The following is a 21889-nucleotide window of genomic DNA, read 5'->3' on the forward strand; positions in this document are numbered from 1 at the left end:
GATACAGTAGTTGAGTCAGTATCTGTGTATCATTGTACCACCTCTGACATCTGGCATTCACAAACCTGATTATCAGAAAGTTGTTATCTCTATGATCAAGGTATTACAGTCTTCCTTCTGCAAGATGTAACCTAGATAGGCTCTATAAAGGTTGCCAGGTTTCTAGCAGTAGCTATAGCTTGCAGAAGCTGGTTAGTATCCATTTTTCATTATTAATTGTTTTGGGGTGATTTTTCTGTATTTTAAAATTTATATTTATGCTTTATTGTTGTACTAGGAACAAATGATAGGATTTGATTTCATTTGCTTATGTTTCTTTGGAATTTCTCCATTATCTACTAATTTGTGCAGTTTGCTCTTTGTACTGAGTGCTATACATTTTCCCATTCTCTCTTGTGACTAGATGGCATGATTGGAAAGAAGAAGAAAAAAATAAGCTGGGTTGCTGACACAACATGGAAGAACCATTCACTGTGAGTTCCTTGGTAAGGATGAATGCTTTATAATATAGGGAAAACTGCTGATCAGGCAACACATCTGCTGGTCTTTTGTAGAACAAGCATTCTATTCAAATTCAAATATGTCCTGGGATGCACTGATTCCCCAAATCTAGTAAAGATGCATCTAAGTTAGTCCCAGTTTGTGGTTCAGAATGTTGTCCTTAAGTGCTATTACTATGAAGATGCTGTTTTCAATAACAGTTTCTTAACTTTAAGCTTTTCAGCATGAATCATGGTGGGTTTTTTTTAATCTCTCTCAGTCATCTCCATTAGAGAATAATAGAACACTAATTCACATTGATTTTAAAAATAGGGACCAAAAGGTTCATGTTTAAAATGCATTTGCATAAATGTATATGAAAGGAAAGAACAGGAAAATGCAACACAATGGGCCTTTCTCTGATTGCATGTCAGTTGCAATAAGTGTCAAGGTAATTGTGCTTTTGATGAATGTGTATGTGTGTGTGCATGCATACAATGCAGTGGAAATGTTTGTTTTAGCATAATCATTTATTTTGCAGGGATTTTGTGGAAACATAATGAAAAGCTTCTTCTTAAAAGCATAGAGTGTATCTAGCCCATAATTTCATTTGCCTATCATAAATATTGAACATTCATGAATTAAAGTCACCTGTCAAATTAAAAATCACATTGGTTTTAAGAGACTGAAAGGTTCATGGTTAAAATGTGTTTGCATAAGTGTACCCAAAAGAAAAAAAAACCTGGGGAAATGCAACGCAATGGGCCTTACTTTGGTAGCATGTCAGTTGCAATAAGTGTCAAGGTAATTATGCTTTGGGTAAGTGTCTTTTTTTAATAACAGTTTCTTAACTTTGGGCTTTTCAGCATGAATCATGGTGAGTTTTTTTTTTATCTCTTACAGTCATCTCCATTAGAGAATAATAGAACACTAGTTCAGAATGATTTTAAAAATAGGGACCAAAAGGTTCATGTTTAAAATGCATTTGCATAAATGTACACGAAGCTCATAATTTCATTTACCTGTCAGAAATAAGCAACATATACTGAACATACATGAATCGAAGTCACCTGTCAAAATCAAATGCAATATGTGACCTCTGTTTTAACAGAAAAAGCTTGCAGCTTTTCCTGACCACACAGATATTTCCTTGAGCCCAGAGGAGCGTGTCCGTGCCTTAAGCAAGCTTGGCTGTAACATCACAATAAATGAAGACGTCACACCCCGACGCTACTTCAGATCTGGAGTGGAGATGGAGCGCATGGCTTCTGTCTACCTGCAAGAGGGAAATCTTGAAAATGCCTTCGTCCTCTACAATAAATTTATAACGTAAGGATCAGTTTGTAAATACATACTTTAAAATTTAGAAATTATACGAATTGCATTTCCTTGGAACAGGACTAGCAGAACATACTGATTAGGACTGTGCAGTTCTTTGGATTCAATTTCAGAAAGGTTTTGGGACATGTGAGAGAGATGAGAGAAAGCACCGATTTGCAACTGTCTACAAGCAATCACATCCCATTAGTCCATGGCTGCTGCAGAGAGCATCAGAATAACCCCATTAAAAGATGCAACTGTTTCCAAAACGTGCAAACGTATGCTGCGCTTTGTATGTTCAGAAACTGAATATAAAACTTGGCATATTCTTAATACTAACAAGCCTAAATCTGATAACTCCTAAATGATCATGAGTTAAATATTACCATAAACTGGAGATCATCATTAAAACTGTTTTGGATATGTTTGTTCTGTCTACAATTATACATACATACACACAAGATCCCTGGAAAAAGTTCTTTGTTCAAATTCAGTTTTATTAGAGGACTTTTCTGGAGGTGTGGAAAGTCAAGTGTGCTACTATGCCTGACTATCTGACAGTGTTGGTATTTGAGGAAAAAATAATGTTAGGGTGCATGCTGTACTTGAGTAGGAGAGAGGAGTGTGGTGAAAAGAAAGATTATTTTTTGGTAAATGCAGACATGCAAAAAATACCTTCTGAAAGTGGCATTGAGTAAAGTTTACAAGCCGTTTCTTTCAGAAGAGCTCCATTAAAAATAATGACACTGCACCATAATAAATAATACGAACAATTGTACGGTTTTGCCTGCCCAGTGGTGTCCAACTCCCGTGGGCAGTGCTCACCTTCATTTGCTAGCCAAGGGAGCCAGCATTGCCCAAAGATTCATTCTGTGGTCATGTAACCAGCATGATTATATGCTGAGGCGTGCTGAACACAGTCACCTTCCCAACAAAGTAGTCTCTATTTACTTTGTATGTAAATAAATGTATGCATTTGTATGCATTCGAACTGCTAGGTTAGCAAGAGCTAGGGCAAGAATGGCACTGTCCCGCATTATGCAGCATTTGGGTATTGAACTATCAACTTTCTGGTTGACTATCACAAGATTCTTGACTTCTGCCTTCAAGGGAGCTGTACTCTGTATTGGTGAGGCCCTTCATAATTTGTGTCATCAGATGAGGGGGAACCGCAGTGTGCATCTCACATGGAAATGAATCTTCCCATTCATTTAAGGCCTCTTCTGGTACTTCCAGTTATTGTCTGGTCAAGATGGAAGAGCCTTCTGCCCATTCATCATTTCCAGCTGTTCAGATGGCCAAGTGAAGCTTTGGTGTGACCGTTTTGTGTTTAGAAGGGGGTCGGATTGGGGAGAGATCCCTTTCCTGAGCAGTTTCAGAGGGCCACATGTTATAGACTTTCATAAAATATCCCTTCAAAGCTCTGGATAGTTTGTTATGGTCTTCTGGCCTGAAGGACCCAACAATAGAACAGCTGTGCTACTAATTTAAACTTCAAAGATACAGAAAGCTTCTGTGAATGAAAGAAAACAAAAACTAATGTTCCCCCTAACCTCATGTATCTATTTTGCAGTTGTCTCTGTGGAAAAGCATTAGTATTGTTCTTCAGGCTTGCAAAAGGGATAAATGTGTGTGTGTTTTCCAGTTTGTTTGTAGAGAAGCTGCCATGTCACCGAGACTACCAGCAATGTGCAGTTCCAGAGAAACAGGATATTATGAAGGTAGAGTGTCTTTTTCAAAAGAAATGGCCATCTAGGGAATTCCTCTTTTTCAAGAAGGATTAATGAAAGAAAAACCCTGACAGTGGCCTGAGGAGGTTGAATGCTCTTATTCAGCCTGTTAAGGCTCAAATTTACAAATCATAATCAGTGTTTGATAGATTTAAGCTTGGGTTTTTTTTTAAAAAAAAAGAGCATTAGTGCCAAATCCTGAAAGTTAGCAATCTATAATCTGAGGTGTTACCCAAAGGTGCAATGTAGTAGTCCTCAATTTATGACCACAATTGAGCCCAAAATATCTGTTGCTAAGCGAGACTTTTGTTAAGTGAATTTTGCTCCACTTTATGACCTTGCATTCTACAGCTACTAAGTGAATCACTGCAGTTAAGTTAGTGACACAGTTGTTAAATGAATCTGGCTTCCCCATTGACCTTGTTTGTCAGAAGGTCAGAAAAAGGTGTTCACATGACCTCGGGACATTGCAACTGTCATACTTATGAATCAGTTCCCAAATGTCTGAATTTTGATCCTGTGATCATGGGAATGATTTAATGGTCGTAAGCGTGAAAAATGATCACGTCACTTTTTTCAGTGCCATTGTAACTTCAAACAGACACTAAACGAATGGTTGTAAGTCAAGGACTACCTGTTGTTGCATATTCCTTGTGTTAATAGCAGAGAAAGGATTAACCTGCCATTGAATTTCAACCTTATTTATAAATACTCTGCAGCTGAAGCTGTTTCATGGCATTAAATATACATGCGCACACACTCACACATATATGTATGTATATATATATATATATATATATATATATGTGTGTGTGTGTGTGTTTCCACTGTCTCCCAGTTTCTAGCCTATATATAATTTAATACTATACCAGTAAACTTACCTATTATGATATACCTAAATTCTACCTGTAGGATTAAGCTGACTATTTGGCACATGGAGCAGCAGAAGTATTTATGTGTGTATGTGTGTGTATGTGTGTGTAAAGTTGCATTTTATTTCTCTTATTTTTCTCTCTAACGAAGAAATTGAAGGATGTAGCATTTCCAAGGACTGATGAATTGAAGAAAGAGTTGTTAAAGAAATACAATGCAGAATACCAGGAATATATGCAAGATAAGGTACCTTTTACTTTTTAGCTATATAGATAAGTGTAAACTCTCTAATACATTTTTTGAATAGCAGTGCCAAAGCAAAATTATAAATTCATGCGGTGAAAGCTACTAGAAACTAAATTGCAATTTTGAAACTGTTTTTATTCATTTTGGTTTAGGCAGAGTGACTGCTTTTGCTTTTAAATGTCCAGGTGATAAAGAAAGTTGATATGGCTTTATAATCACCCTGCTGAAAACTGTAATTAGATCTTAAAGTACCAACATCTTCCATTGAGTGATGCTATATCGGGCCAAGCTCAGAGACAAAACAGTGAAATCCAATTGAGTCCAATTCTTTATTTGCTTACACCTAAGAGACCAAATCTTGCCAGACTAAAGCCATATCTTCTAACCTAATAGATACATCTTAAGATTCTAGGGTGGCTCTCCTGAACCTCTTTCTATCTCCCCCACACATCTTGAAACTGAAGAGTCTCTTAACTAGGTTTATCTCCTGAATGTACTGCCTCCTCCCCGGGAAACCATGGTGCTCCTCAAAATCCCCTCCCCCTCTTCTCAGTCCACCACATGCTAGTCCTTTTCTGTAATGTGTGTGAATATGAATTTGGCAGATAGAAAGCATTTCCACAGAGGAGACAACAGTGAGATAAGAAGCATCTGAATTTGCAGAAGGATTGTGGGTCTGGCAATTACCTCAAAAGGGGCCCCTCTCTAGTTTCTTGGATTGTAAAAGCAAGGGGAAAGATATACTTTCAGACTTGCCAGATTCTGTTAATATAACTTTACAATCAAGGTGAAACTGGAATTCCTGAGTGAGGGAGGTCCCTGTCTGGACTAACTTGCAATTTTTCTTCTTTTACATGGGGGTATCCACTGAGGGAAGGGGGACCAAACACCGAGGTGGTAGGTACAACTATGTGATTCAAGCCCTTCCTCTTCATATGTGCATGTGATATCACATACATGCGTAAAGGGCTTTAATTGTTCAAGTATAGTCAACCAACTTGGTTTGTTATCACTCCCCATCTATGGACATCCCTGCTTACCCAACTAAGCCGATGAATGTCCCATGGCCAGCATCAGAGAATCAGTTTTGTCTAGTGGTTAAGGCACCCTGCAGGTAGTTCCTGACATACAACAGTTCCTTTAGTGAACGCTTGAAGTTACAATGGCACTGAAAAAAGTGACTTATGATGATTTTTCACACTTATGACCGCTGCAGCATCCCTGTGGTCTCGTGATTTACTGACTCACATTTATGATGGTTGCGATATCATAAATGCGTCACGCGATCCCCTTTTGCGACCTTCTGACAAGCAAAGTCCATGGAGAAGCCAGATTCACTTAACAACCATCTTACTAATTTAACAACTGCAGTGATGCGCTTAAAAAATGTGCCAAGAAAAGTCGTAAAATGAGGCAAAACTCAGTTAACAATTTTTTTTCACTTAGCAACTTAAATTTTGGTCTCGCCTGTGGTCGGAAGTTGAGGATTACCTGTATTAGAAATTGGGAGACCGTGAGTTGGAGTTCGGCCTTAGCCGCGAAAGCCAGCCGGATGACTTTGGACCAGAGGTGGTATTCAGCAGGTTCTGACCAGTTCTGGAGAACCGGTAACGGAAATTTTGAGTAATTCGGAGAACCGGCAAATTCCACCTCTGGCTGGTCCCATCTATTCTCTGCCTCCCAACTGATTGGCTGGGTCTTCTTTTGTTGCCCTGTACAGGAGAACAGAGTTGGAAAGCAGGTTAGCGGGGTGGAGAAGGAATGGAGATTTTGCAGTATCCTTCCCCTGCCATGCCCACCAAGCCATGCCCACAGAACTGGTAGCAAAAAAAAAATTGAATCCCACCACAGCTTTGTACCAGTCATTCTCTCTGTCTCTCTGAGCCCAACTCATCTTACAGGGTTGTTGTTGTGGGGAAAGTTTTTTTTCCAATCTTTGCTGCTCTATCCCAGACAAAAGAACCAGATATATAATTTTCTTAAATACGTTTTTTTATCCTTAGGTGTTTTTATCGCTGCTTGAAAATTACAGTTGTTCTCCTTTAGAGAAGCTGCTTAAAACCTTTGAAAATAATTAGATTTTTAAGTTGAGGCCTAATGGTCCCATTACTTACTTACAATTTAAAAAATTGTGCTACCCTTTAGAACTAAGTTTTTCTACTGCAATTTACAATCCATTAACATTAGTATTTCAATAATCATTAAGACAGACAGTAAAATAAACAAAAGCAGCAGCCAGAGCAGTTAAAAGTTTCTGTGCACCATAAATATTAATAATTAACATATTGATATAAATGAAAAGGCCTGAGAAAATAAAAAAAAACATTTCCTTGGGGCTGAAAACAAAGTCAGTGCCAAGAATATTTCTTTGCTGAAATATTACAGAGATGGAGAGTTATTGTAGATATTTACTAGAAGTAATTATATATGGGTTTGTAGCCTAACATTATATTGTTGGTGAGACTGTATTTGTTTTTTGTATATGGAGTCTTCGTCCAATACTAAAATATTATAAGTTAAGATATGTAATTAGTATGAAATGTGTACCAAGAAACAGTTTCTTCTGGATGCATGTGTAAATTGTAAAATATATTTTCTTGTGGCACTTTTTGTATAAATAATTTTCTAAAATGCCATATAACTCTCCAGATTTATTTCACATGAGCCTAATGATTTAGTTAAGATTAAAGTCAGTGGAAGAGATGGGAGGAGCTTGCGCCGTGGCGATACGGTCTGCAATCGAGCTCCTCGATTGCAGCCGATATCTCCGTCACCGGCCGGTCCAACGGACCTACGCTGTCCCGTAGGGACAGCCACCGTGAAGAGCATACCCTGAGGACTCCGGGGATACCGCAAAATCCCTGGAGAGCCCGGGTGAAGCTCTTCTTGCCAGCGGCGGAGAGGCAGCCCCCATGCTGCTGAGGCCGGGGCGGCTCCAGACGGAAAGAGTTTGAGAAAGAGTTTGTCGGTTGGGTGAGAACTTCTTTTTTTTTATTTAATTTTTTGAGTTTTGAAAGTTTACTCTAATTATCTGAAGAAACCTGTGTGATTTTTGTTTTGTTTTTTGACAAAATTGACTTAGCGGCGTTTTTTTTAGGGAAACGTCAAAGAGAGAATCCATTTTTTTTTCTTTTCTTTGCTTCCGGACTCTATTGTTATTTATTGGATAACTGGACTGTTTTCTTTTTTCTTTTATATATTCATATGTTTTATTCTTCTTCTGGACTTTTTATTTTTTTTTTTCTGGGCTAGAGGCTTCTCTTGACTTTGTTTGATTTTTCTGTTTCTGTTTTGTGTATTGCAAGCCGGCTTTCCCTTAAGAGAGGAGGGGGGAAAGTGAGAACTATGATACTTTGTAACACTGCCACCTAGAGGCTCGGAAATATTTAAAAAAAAAAAAAAAACAGACTCTTCTTCTCAAGGACATCCCCTGATAAGATAGAGGAAAGCACTTTGTGGAATATTATTACAGGTGTCTTTCTGGATATACATGGCTCAGCTTTGAAGCTTGTGGGAAAGAGAAGGGAGTTATAATTAGAGCCTTGGATAATTAAATAGAGTGCAGTGTTGTTGTTGTTTTTTTTGAGTTCTGCCAACCCCTTCACTAACATCAAGGTCCTTACTTTTAAGCTTGATTTATTTGCAAAGGGAAGCCTCTGAATTTCTTTTTTCTACTTTTATTTTATTTTGATTTAACTGATTTTATTTTTTCTTTTGCCTATTTGGATCCTGTTTTTTCTTTTTTCCTTTTTTTTTTTAATGTACATCAGCGGACTATTTCTTTTTCCTTTTTTCAATTGAGGTTTTTTTTTTTTTTTTCTGGCTGGACTAAGGTGTGGAATCTGAAGAAACTTATTTTTCTTGGTTTTTGTTTTGTTTTTTGTTTTTTCTCTTTTTCTTCTTCCTTCTTCTTTTTTGGCTTTGTCTTGTTTATTATTATTATTGGGTTTTTATTTTTACTGTTACTTTTTTATGGTTTTTTTTTTCTCTTTTTATTGGACTAAGGTCAGGAAGAATTTGAAGAATTTTTTTTTCCTTTTTTCTTTTTTTCTCTCACTTTTGGCTTTTTTATTGTTGGCCTTTTTACCTTGGATTATAATTTCATATTTTTTCTCTTTTTTTTTTGTGGATTAAAATTTGAAAAAACTTGAAGAGTTGGAACCACTTAAAATGAGTAAGAAATTTATATCTTTGGGTGCCTCTATGTCTGCTTCTGCCTCCCCACCATCTGGACAGCGCTCAATTCAGACATTGTTAAAGCAAGATAAAGAGAAAGAAAAAGAACAAGAAAGAGTATCCTTCCAGATGATTATGCAAGGAATTCAAGATCTTAAGGTAAAAATGGATACTATTGAACAAAGAACAGGTAGGATGGAACAGATGATGAAAAAATATGAAGAGAGACTCCAAAATGTTGAAGAGGGAGGCAAACAAAGAGAGGAGAAAATTGGAAATATCGACAATAGATTAACAGCGATTGAACAAGAAAAAAGTGAGATGTTGAAGTGGGAGTTGGATAGATCAGAATTTTATCTTAGATTTCAAAATATAGAAGAAGAAAAAGGACAAGATTTGGCTGCGATAATGGTAGGAATTTTGGCGGAGGCGCTCGAGATAACAGAAGAGAAGATGATGGATGGAATTGATGAGATATATCGAGTTTTTACAAGATATGCGATGAGAAATAACCTACCCAGAGAAGTTCATATTAGATTTATTAAAAAATCTTTGAAGACACAAATATTGCAAGCAGCAAGAGAGAATCCACTGAAATACAAAGGTAAAGAAATTTTGGTTTTAAAACAAATACCTAGAAGAGTGAGAGAGATGAGAAGAGAATACCGATTCCTGACTAAAAGGTTATTGGAAAAAGAGGTGTCTTACAGGTGGTTGATTCCAGAAGGATTGATGTTTACGTGGCAGGAACAGAGACATAGAATTGATTCAATCGAGAAAGCAGAACTGTTTTGTGCAGAGGTTTTTGGAGGCAGAGAAGGAGCAGGAAAGGAGGTCCCATCAATTGAATCCCAAGAGGAACAAATGGAGGTTGGAAAAGAAGAAGGTGCAGTAGGTGGACAAGTGGATATTAAAGATCAACGTGAGGCAAGACCCACGAGAGTGGTTAAATCTAAATATAAAACATAATTATGGAAGAGAAAAAATTGATTACAATGAATATAAATGGACTGAATTCAGCTGCTAAGAGAAGGAAGACTTTCCATAAATTAATGAAATTAAGGTTCGACATAATTTGTTTACAAGAAGTTCATATTAAAAAGCAACATGAACAATTGTTATTACAACCAAAATTAGGGAAATTGTTTACCTCTTTGACACAATCCAAGAAAAGAGGGGTGGTTTTATATATTAAAGAGGCCATTCCAGAAAAAATGATTTATACAGATGATGATGGGAGAATATTAATGGTAGAAATAATGGATAATAATAGAAAGATACTTTTGATTGCAATTTATGCACCGAATGATAAACAGGAAGAATTCTATAGAAAATTACATACTAAGACTGCCGAACTTGACTATGCTAATGTAATTATGATGGGAGACTTTAATGGAATTGTGGATAATAGACTTGACTATATTGCAACAGCAGTAAAGCATAACAGGAAAACTCTTCCTAAATCCTTTTTTAAAATGATAGATGAATTAACTTTAAAAGACATATGGAGAGAAAGAAATGATAAATCTAAGCAATTTACGTTCTATTCAAATAGGCATCTATCATGGTCCAGACTGGATATGATTTGGATCTCAACAGATTTAATGTCTAGTATTCAAGAAGTAAATATTGAAACAAGTACTTGGGCTGACCATAACCCATTGACAATTGAATGGAAGGGACAAAGGAAAAGATCGAGATGGACATTAAATAATTCTATTTTAAAGGATAAGGAATTTATACAATGGATGGAGAAAGAATTGGCCTTCTTCTTTAAAGAGAATAGAAAAGAAGACACCTCAATACAGAATGTTTGGGACACAATGAAGGCCTATGTTAGAGGCTTGATAATAGACTATACAAGAAAAAGAATAACAGGAAAAGGCGAACTCTTAAAGCCTTGGATGATGAATATAACGGACTTGAAAAAGAATTACAGAAAATGCCACACAGAAAAGATGTTAAAATGAAACTGGATATAACTAAACATAAAATGGACTTAATAGAGAAAGAAGAACTGGCACAGAAAATTAGGAATGCTAAACAAAATTATTTTGAGGATGCAAATAAGCCAGGTAGATGGCTAGCATACAAATTGAGAAAGGAGAAAGAGTCGAGGAAAATACCGCAGTTAATAGACGACCAAGGTAAAATTTGTTATGGCAGCAAAGAAAAAAAAGAGATTATTTATGATTTTTATAAGCATTTGTATAAGAAAGAAGACATTGATGAGGAGAAAGTTAAACAATACCTGCAGAATGCAAATCTACCTAAGATACCTAAAGAGATTGAAGAAATGCTAGAAAGTAATATAACAATGATGGAGTTAAGCCAAGCACTTAAGAAACAAAATAATGGAAAGGCACCAGGTCCAGACGGGTTTCCTGTAGAATTTTATAAAATCTTTCAAGAATCACTGTGTATTCCACTGTTAGAAGTTATGAATGAAGTTATGTTAAAAAAGATGATACCTAAAACATGGTCAGAGGCTTACATTACACTTATTCCAAAAGAGGAGGCGGACCTACTGCAAATCAAGAATTATAGACCGATTTCTTTACTAAATGCAGATTATAAAATTTTTGCTTCAATATTAGCAGAAAGACTTAAAAAGTACTTGAATAACTTTATCCACCCAGACCAAAATGGGTTTTTGCCAAAGCGACAAATCAGAGACAATATGAGAGTAATTCTGGACACCCTGGAATACTATGAGGCGCATCCTGAAAAGCAAATGGCTTTGATATTTTTAGATGCTCAAAAGGCATTTGATAACGTGAATTGGAGATTTATGTTACTTTTAATGGAACAGATGGGCTTTGCTAGAAGATTTATTCAGGCAATAGAAGCAATTTATAATGAACAAACAGCTAAGGTAATGATGGAGGGAGAATTTACAGATCCTATTAATATAAGAAAAGGCACAAGACAAGGTTGTCCTCTTTCTCCCTTGATATTTGTATTGACTTTGGAAGTGTTGAATAGAAATATCAGAGAAGATAAAACTATAAAAGGAATGAAAATTAAAAAGGAAGAATTTAAACTACAAGCCTTTGCAGATGACCTAGTCTTTATCTTGGAAGACCCTATAGAAACAGCCTCGAAACTGTTGGAAAAGATAGAGGTCTATGGGGAGGTGGCTGGTCTGAAAATAAATAGAGATAAAACAAAGATTTTGTCAAAGAATATGTTGCTGAAACAAAGGGAAGAGTTGGCAGAACTGTTAAAAATTCAAGTTACAAACAAGGTTAAGTATCTGGGGATATATTTGACATCAAGATGTAGTACATTGAAGGAGAATAATTATATTAAACTTAAACAACAGATAGCTCAAGATTTGAAAAAATGGGAGAACTTACAATTGTCATTAATAGGAAGGATTTCAACAATCAAGATGAACATTTTACCCAGAGTCTTATTTTTGTTTCAAACAATACCAATTAGGCTTGGAAAAGAATATTTTGAGGATTTAAATAAAATTGTTTTGAAGTATATATGGCAAGGCAAGAAAGCAAGAATAAAGTTAAAGCTTTTACAGGATGCTAGATTTAGAGGAGGGTTTGGTCTGCCTAATTGGGAGTTGTACTACCAAGCTGCAAACTTGACGTGGGTTAAAGAATGGATAACATTAAGGAAAACCAGATTGTTGACATTAGAAGGTCATGATTTGTTGTTGGGCTGGCATGCTTTTTATGGTACAAGGGAACTAAAACACAGGGTATTTTAGAAGACATTATATACGGGAGTCTCTGTGGTTGAATTGGGAGAAGATAAAAAAACAGTGTTATTTGAAAATTCCAGTTTGGTTATCGACGATAGAAGCGTTCTCTTATCCTATAATTTATAAAAAGGAACAAACAGTTAACTATGGGGAATTATTAGATGAAAAGGGTGAACTTAAATCGATGCAAAAATTGGAAGAACAAGGTATACAGATGAATTGGTTTTCATATTTGCAAATACATTCAAAGTACTATGAGGATTCCAAAGCAGAGGGATTTTATGATAAGCAAACTGACTTGGATAAGATTTTGATGGGTACTGATGAAAAGGTGATTAAAAATTGTATGGTTATTTATTGCAAATTAAGCTTGAGGAAGAACAAGTTAAAGAAACTATGATTGCGTGGGGGAGGAATTTTGGATATGGGATTGATTTAGAGAAATGGCAGAAATTATGGTCGCAAAATTATAAAATGACAATGTCTACAGCCTATAAAGAAAACTTGTATAAGATGTTTTACAGGTGGCATTTTCCCCGACAAGGATAGCAAGAATGTTCAAGAACAAATCCGAAAAATGCTGGAAATGTCATCAGAAACCTGGTTCATACTATCACATGTGGTGGACTTGTGAGGATGCTAGAAAATATTGGACTAAAATCCACATGTGGCTGGAAAAAATGACAAAGAAGCATATAGACTTGAAACCGGAGTTTTTCTATTGGGAATACTACCAGATACTTATAGTAAAGAGTTGAAATATTTGATTGTAAATGTATTGACTGCTGCTAGGATTGTATTTGCAAAAATTGGAAAAATGAGAAAATTCCATTGCAAGAAGAAGTTGTAAAGAAAATTTTGGAATGTGCTGAGATGAGTAGATTGACTTTTGAAATTAGAGAGCAAGAAGATAAACAATTTTATTTAGTTTGGGATCTTTTCTATCAATGGTTGAATGATGAAATATTAAAATATAAAAGTTAGATAATAAGGAATAATAATGACTTTATTTTCCCTTTCCTTTTATTGGTTTTTGATACTATATCTATATAATAGTTTTCTTTGTTTCTTTCTTTTTCATATTTGGGATAGAATTGGTATGATTATAAGATTTGTTTTAGAATAAAATATTTAAAATATAGTTATCTCATAAAGGCATGACCGAATAAAAGTTTAGTCAAATTTTTTTTTTCTTTAATAGCGATACTAGGATTTATAAATTTGTATTGATAAGAGTATTATATAAAGTAACTGTAATTGTGACTATGAGGTGAATGCACAAAACCGATGGACCAACCGACTTACTGTGTGTACAAAAATATGGGGGAGCTGATACTTTTATGTTTTGTTGTTGTGTTTTTTATGTTAAAAAAAATAATAAAAATTTATTAAAAAAAAAAAAAAGATTAAAGTCAGTGGTATTCAATTTTTTTTACTACCGGTTCTGTGACTTGGTGGGTGTGGCGTGGCATGGCGGGCGTAGTGTGATTTGGTGGGCTTGGCTTGGTGGGTGTGGCAGGGGAAGGATACTGTAAAATCTCCATTCCCTCCCCACTCCTGGCAGAAGGTTACTGCAAAATCCCCATTCCTCCACACCCCACTAACCTGCTTTCCAGCTCCATTCTCCTGTGCAGGGCAACAAAAGAAGACCCAGCCAATCAGCTGGGACTCCAATCAGCTGGGACTCGGGAGGCAGCAAATACATGGGAGTGGGGCCAACCAGAGATGAAATTTACCAGTTCTCCGAACTACTCAAAATTTCCACTATCGGTTCTCCAGAAGCTTTCAGAACTGGCTGAATATTACCTCTGGTTACAGTTCTTTCCTGATATACCTGTCTAATATATATTTGTGATATAGATTTTTGTTTTCATGTCCCAATTTCAAACTAAACATGATGGCAAACATTTGAATAAATATGAACTAATTAAACTTGCAAAATGGGGGCAGAGCGGAGCAAATAATTATTCATGCATTAGAATGGTATTGAATTCTAGCAGTCTATTATTGGGACTTCAATAATCAGAATAAATTGAGCTGGAGAAAATCTCTAGTCAGAAGAATTAATCATCTTCCAGATCCCTATTCTTTGCTTTTAAAATCTATTTTAAGCATAGAAACCTGACCCTTTAGTCTTCCAGATGTTCCTGATTTGCAGCTCTTAGCAGCCCTCATCCTAGGGCTGCTGGAGTTAACATCTGGAGAATGATGTTGCATTACTTCAGATGTAGATAACATCTGGAAATGTTCCTGGTAGATGCAGGGGATATTAAAGTATTCAGATCTGTTACGCTTTGTGTTGTTTAAATGCATTGTACCTTCTCACTTGGATTAACCCTATTTTTACCTGATAACATGTTCTTTTAATGTATTCTATTTTCCAGAACAAAGGCAAAGCTGAGTTATTGAAGAAACTGGAGCAAGAGAAATTAATTGAGGTGGAAAAGAAGCGGATTGCACAGATCCGTCAACAGCAGCTGGAAACAGAACAGTTTCAATTCTTTGAAGATCAGTTAAAAAAACAAGAAATAGCTCGTGGTCAGAAAACTAAGAATAATTTGGTTACATCAGAGCCAGCTGATGGGAACACATTGTCGTCTGTTGCACACCTGAACAATACTTTCCCCAAAATAATAGCAAACAAGAGTGATGCCTCTGCTAGTCAATCTCCTCCAATCAGTCGGGCCTTAAAGCCAGCTGCTACCTTAAGTGCCGTTCAGAGTAAGAAAGTACATTTGTTGTTGTTTACCTTTCTAAATTATTGGATGGATAGCTTTTATAGATAGTTCTATAGCAATAGCGACAGCACTTTAGACTTATATACCGCTTCATAGTGCTTTATAGTCCTAACTAAGCGGTTTACAGAATCAGCATATTGCCGCCAACAATCTGGGTCCTTATTTTACCGACCTCAGAAAAAATGAACTTCAGGCTGGTTAGGGTTGAACTCTTGTCAGTGAGCAGTGAGTTAGCCTGTAATACTGCATTGAAACCATAGTGCCACCACGGCTCTTATAATTTCTTATTATGTTTGGTTTGCAGTAAAGAAAGAAAAGGTGCATCAGGCCCCAAAAGTCTGTTTTGATCAGGATAAGTCAGATGTAGGGTCTTTAGATCTGCTGTAGTGCTGAACACTTAAACACCCACTCTAAAACAGTGCACTGCCTGCTGAGTGCTTTTCAGATTATGTGGTATGAGAACAGTTCATACTGTAGACTGCTGTGTAAGTGTCACTCTCACTTCTCTTTGTTAGACCATGCTGCTGAAGGACTGCGAAGTGTGGTTCTACCCAGTGATCTGTGTCACAAGTTTTTGCTGCTTGCAGACGCAAACACCGCAAGAGGAATAGAGACGTGTGGCATTCTCTGTGGAAAACTGGTAACCTTCACATTTGTATGGCAAAGGCACTTTGAATGGTACTTTGACTGGAATGAGTTTTTATTATGACAACATAAGAACAGGAGATCTGAAACATCAGTGTACTGATGTGATAAATGAGGATTTTTTTTGTTCTCTGTGAGGGCCTTTTCAATAAATCTTGTTCTGCTGCCTGCTACTTTCGTGGCAATAGTGTTGATCTTAAAAGACTGGAAAGCCTATATCTACTGAGCTATTTTCCTGCTTATGTGTGCAGCTTCCTTTTTGTGATCCTGCATTGCATTTCTTGGTTTTTGTGAAATTTTATTCGAAGCAAAGTGATATTAAATGCAGTGGTTGGTAGGTTATGCCAGATTTTGGGGAGGGAAGGAAGAAAACCTTCTACCAAATACCACTTGGATATTTTCTTTTCTTTTCTTTTCTTTTTCTTTTGCTGTTGAATAATGTTTCTCTCATTAGCAGTGAAGATGCTTCTAATCCATGAGTTTCATGTGAAATGCTGAGCCCGGGACTTAAGGACATATATGTATCTGCATTAAACTAATTATAACCAAACTAAAACGAGTTTTTAAAATCCAGTCTGTAGCAGCTCAAATCCTGTATACATTAATATGGAATGGAGTTATCTGAGTTTAATAAGATTTCTCAAGTAAAATATTTAAGATTTATTTATTTTATTTGTATTGATATTTATAAACTAGCCTCAAAAATATTAAGATAGTGGGGGGGGGGGGAATCAGCCATAAAGTTAGTACAAAGCCAGGCCAATGATTCTGACCACACTTTTAGAAACTACTGGATTTTGGGGGGAAATTTGCAGCTAATCAATGTGCTGTAGTTGAGACCTTCCTAGCATTTTTCCCAAGATCAGATCAGCAGAAAACCTACTGGCATTCAGGAAAGCCACCTGATCAGAAAGGCCGTGAAGATCAGTAACACGATGAGGGGCCTACCCGTAGGAAGTGATTGTTGCTATGAAGAATGATTTTCCATGGTGTGATGAGGAATGGGAAGATATTGTTATTGTTCTTGGCTATCAGCTTTGTGTTACAATTTCTGTGATAATGGAGAAATGGAGTTGATGGTTTTGACACTATACAAGCCTTTTGGATGTTTGCAGACTATGTACATTCAGTAAGGATATATATTATAAAATGTCAGGCTGTAAGGATTTATTTAGAAGTTCTATAGAATATGAAGAACTAAATCGTTTGACTCATCATTTGTGTTTGGAAATATTAGTCAATACCTCGGTGAGTCTTTGCCACTTAGCAAAGAGACCAATTATTTGTTATTCTTAGTAATGATTTTGTAAAACGTTCAAGCTGGTGTAAACCAATCCTTCACAGGAATGATGTAAAAGGAAGAACAGCTTAGAGAACTTCAGCAATTCAATATCTTTTACTTGTTGGTAAAAGAACCATTTGCATCTGTAAGACTTTGGGATATTGGGCTGTAGTGCTTTAGAATGTGGTGTGGAAAAGTATCCCATTAGGAATCAATCTATTTTAAAATTAATTTTGTTTTCAGTATTTCTTTACCACAATTACATATTCCTAGAAGATTTACAGATAGTGGAAACAATTAAAGCTATAAATATAATCATAACTCTCAATAAATAAATAATATATAAAATAGTCCACTGCAAACTGGGCATGAAGGAAAGCATAGCTATTAGTGGAGACATCTGTTGAAAAAGATATGTTTCTATCAGTTTATGCCCAAAGTAGAGGCTAGTTGGATCTTGGAAACAGGGAGAATGTTCCAGAGATTAAAAATGGAATAATATCCAAAATCCATACAGACACTTTTCTAAGAAGCTGTTAGAACGCAGCATTGCAGGCTGATTCTGCTCACAGTCCAGAATTTGATTCTGATGGGCTCAAGGTTGACTCAGCCTTTCATCCTTCCAAGGTCAGTAAAATGAATTCCCAGATTGTTAGGGGCAATATGCTGACATTGTAAACTGCCCAGAGAGTGTTGTGCAGCACTATAAAGCGGTATATAAAACAAAGTGCTATTGCTATTGTTATTAATTGCAGTGCAAATCATGGTCTCAAGTCAAAGACTTAATTGCCTTCCCTCAAGATGGATCCATTTGAACCCTCCAGGGTTTTGAGGCATGAAAAAACTTCCATATGTGCAAACTTGTTTAATTGTTCCCATTCTTTGTCATATATGTTTGTGTTGAGCTTTTCTCTTCACAAAGATCATAAATGTGGCTTTTACATATAGCCAATAACCTTATCCTTATCTGACCAAAAGGAGGCAGCAGTTCTAAATTATTCCTTAATCCAGGAAGAGAGTATTCCTGCTGCTTCAGATTACAGAAGTACTAAAACAGCTCTACTGTGTGACCACAGATGAATTCTGTAATATAAAAAAAACTAAACAGTAGCACAGACCAAAAGCCATATTTTGCATAACTTTAAATTCAATTCAAACCATTTTGAATTGAAATGCTTCATTGTGAAATGTGAAGTGCCCTAATTTGAATGAAAAAATAGCTGTTAAAACAGTATTTTAATGTGTCTTGAACAAGTTGTGCTTTACACTCAGAATAGAAATATTAAAACTAAAAAAAACCTTCTATGATATACAAAATGGTCCATATTTTTGGGGCCAGCGGCTTTGCATTTGAAACAGGGTTTTCTGAATTCAAAAGTATTCACCTCAAAAGACTTTGTGAACTTCTACTTTGAACTATCGAGCTGCTTTTATGAGACTTACGTATTCTGGGCAAGAAGCTTATACATTCTGGGCAACAAAATGGAATTTAAATAAGAATAAGAAAATAATAGTGTTTATTTAAAAAAATAACATCTCCCATCTTTATAAGAAAATAAATGTATAAATAAATATCCTTTAAGAGACTTCAGTAACTATATAAATAAATAAGAAAGAAAGTTATATGGTAGGCCACAAGATTTATTCTTGGAATTTCCAGGTAGGAATGGTAAACTTGTGTTATCAATCCGTACTGAATTAGAGAGTCCGATTACATTTTTCCCCCCTCTGGACATTTTTGTATGTAGAACACAGAGCCTCCCTAGTACAGGAACCTCCAGGGCCCCTGTTCTGCATTTTGTTTTGATGATTCTTTGGTATTAATTGGTGTAAATGAGCACCGCTCCTGTGAAATAAATAGTTAAAAATTTGGTTGATGCCAGTGGTGGTCTTGGGATTGAAGTCCTGAAGCTATTTTCTTTGGCTTGTGTCTTACAGACTCATAATGAATTCACTATTACTCATGTAATCGTACCAAAACAGTCTGCAGGACCAGACTATTGTGACATGGAGAATGTGGAAGAGCTATTCGGTGTTCAGGACCAACATGATCTTCTCACGCTGGGATGGATCCATGTACGTAGAGATAAGTATGCTGGGATAGATACAGAGGTGGGATTCAGCTGGTTTGCACCGGTTCACTCGAACCGGTTATTAACTTTTTGCCCAGTTCAGAGAACCAGCTAACCCCACCTCTGGCCAACCCCGCCCCTCCAAAGAGGCCCCCGTGTTCCCCTTTTGGCTTCCAGGTTGGTGCAGGAGGCTGTCCAGCCCAAAAAGGGGTCTGGGGGGGGTCACGCTGCCCCCCCCACACCATGTTTTGGCTTCCAGGGTGGTGCAGGAGGCCTTCCAGGTCCAAAACCCCTGCTCTAGGGTGTGTTGGGAATGGGGATTTCGCATTATTACTGTGGGGTGAGTTGGGAATGGGGATTTTGCATGATCATTACTGTGGGGTGAGTTGGGAATGGGGATTTTGCATTCTAATTGCTCATAAGTAAGTAGGAACCAGTAAAAGAGGAATGGAAAAATCCCTACCTGTAGATCAGCATTTTTCAGTCTTGGCAAGTTTAAGATGGGCGAACTTCATGCTGCCTGGGGAATTCTGGAAATTGAAGTCCATGCACCTTAAAGTTGCCAAATTTGAAAAGCATGGGTCTACACAAGAGCTTAGGATTTTCTAATCCTGTTTTATTTAGAGTTGGGTGCAATTAAATTAATCAGTTGTGGTTTCATTAACAAATATGAACCATTGCTGAGTTTTTGTAAGAAACTGAAATTAAAAGTTGATCTGGGCTTTGATGATTAAATAAGGGATTATGGAAATTGTTAGGGATACACCCTAGCAGAATCTGCACAGCAGTCAGGCAGGCAGGCAAAATATGTGAGATAAACGTTTTTGTAGCTTACACTCAGTAAAACAGATACACAGTGCTAATTAAATAGTTTATTCCAATAAGAATTATAGCATAGTCAAACAGTCCATATATCATTCACTAGTTCAGTCCGTCCAGGGATTATTCAGTTGCAAATTCCAGTGTTGAAAAAGAGAGGTCAGTAAACTTACAAATATCAGTCCAGTAATATATCTCCTTGCAGTAGAGATATGAAGAAGTCAAAAACTCCTCTCTTCCTTCAGCAACTCAGCAGTAGGGGAAACACGTAGTTAACAAAACATCAATCCATGCAATCCAGTAATTGTCAGCAATCAATCAGGTTCTCTTGCTCCCTCTTATGGTGGTTTCACACCACACCCCAAATTACATGCTTTGCAGTTTTAAAGTGACACACACTTAAACTTACAATCATAGTTTATATATATTATTTTACCCAAACTACGTTAGGTAACCTATGTTATTCCTAACATTCTCCCCTTTTGGGTAATATAATAATATATATATCTATTTACAACCTTAACCCATAGTCATCACAACTCTCTTTGTGTTTCACTGCACCTTGGGCTTTTGTGAACTGATCAGCAATATTTTGCTCAGTCATACAATATTCCAATCTTATTAAACCATCTTTTACAGATTGACTTACATTCAGATATCTAAGATCTGTATGCTTAGATCTCGTTTTTACAGCAATATTTGTAGCCATCTGTATGGCTGCTTGATTGTCCTCATACACTACAATGGAATCATTAACAGTTAATCCCATATCTAACAACAACTGTTTATACAGAATTAAATCAGTACATAATAAGGATAGACATGAAAATTCTGCTTCCATTGTGGACATACTTATGTGTTGCTGTCTAATTGACCTCCAACCAATCAATGCTTTTCCTAATAGTATAGCCATTCCTGAAGTTGATTTCCTAGTGTTTATATCTGTTGCAAAACTTGCATCAGCATATGCACTTAAAATCAAATCATCTTTTGGCTCCAAATACAATGCATAGTGCATTGTCCTTTTAAGATATCTTAAGATACGTTTTGCCGCTTGCCAGTGTCGTTCAGCGGGTTCAGCGTTGAATTGAGCCAATTGATTAACGCTATAGGCAATATCTGGCCTTGACCAATTACTAATGTACGATAGACTGCCAATTAGCGATTGATAAATAGTCTTATCGAATTTTGAACTCTGAGCATCAGTGCGGCAAAATTCCTGACTCATTGGAGTTTTTGCTGGTTTACAAAGTTCCATCTTATATGTTTTTAGTAATTGATAAATCTTATCCTCTTGAGATATCTTATAGCCACCATTGGTTTTATTTATTGTCAACCCGAGATACTGTTTTATCTCTCCTAATTGCTTTAATTTTATCCTCTTACCTAATAATGATATTATTTCAGTAGCTTCATTATTAGTTTTTGTAATTAATGCAATATCATCTGTAAACAACAATAATAATGACACTATTCCATTTGTCTCTCTTTTAAATAAACATGGATCAGCTAAACCTGCTTTAAACCCTATATTGTTTAACTCCTTAACAATATATTGGTTCCATTCGTAACCAGATTGTTTCAATCCATAGAGACTCTTTTTAAGTTTCCAGCAGTCATTATTAGTTTTATCATCCTTAATCCCTACAGGTTTCTTTAGGTATATAGTGTGCTGCAATGGCACATGCAGATAAGCAGTTTCTACATCTAAATGATTTATGATATAGTTTTTCTTAGCTGCCCACACTAAAGCTGCTCTCAAGGTTGTTGCTTTTAGACTCGGTGCA

At 36.4% G+C, this 21889-nt stretch overlaps 1 protein-coding gene across 6 annotated transcripts in view; it reads left to right on the top strand.

Annotated features, from left to right (window-relative positions):
* STAMBPL1 (STAM binding protein like 1) overlaps positions 1-21889 on the top strand; it is a 55621-nt gene that overhangs the window by 19424 nt on the left and 14308 nt on the right. For 3 of the 6 annotated variants that reach the window (XM_087932384.1, XM_026710477.2, XM_087932383.1), the window contains exons 2-8: positions 404-473; positions 1592-1809; positions 3446-3521; positions 4554-4649; positions 14931-15267; positions 15800-15924; positions 19150-19287. In XM_087932384.1, the coding sequence (XP_087788510.1) occupies positions 456-473; positions 1592-1809; positions 3446-3521; positions 4554-4649; positions 14931-15267; positions 15800-15924; positions 19150-19287 (1008 nt within the window). In that variant the 5' untranslated portion in view covers positions 404-455. Of the gene's footprint in view, positions 1-403; positions 486-1591; positions 1810-3445; positions 3522-4553; positions 4650-14930; positions 15268-15799; positions 15925-19149; positions 19288-21889 lie in introns of all 6 variants that reach the window. The other 3 variants (XM_087932381.1, XM_026710476.2, XM_087932382.1) reach the window with 1 other exon arrangement.

The sequence above is a fragment of the Pseudonaja textilis genome, chromosome 4 (genome assembly GCF_049901715.1).
Source record: "Pseudonaja textilis isolate UNSWEBS1 chromosome 4, rPseTex1.2, whole genome shotgun sequence".
In the NCBI taxonomy this organism is placed as follows: Eukaryota; Metazoa; Chordata; class Lepidosauria; order Squamata; family Elapidae; genus Pseudonaja; species Pseudonaja textilis.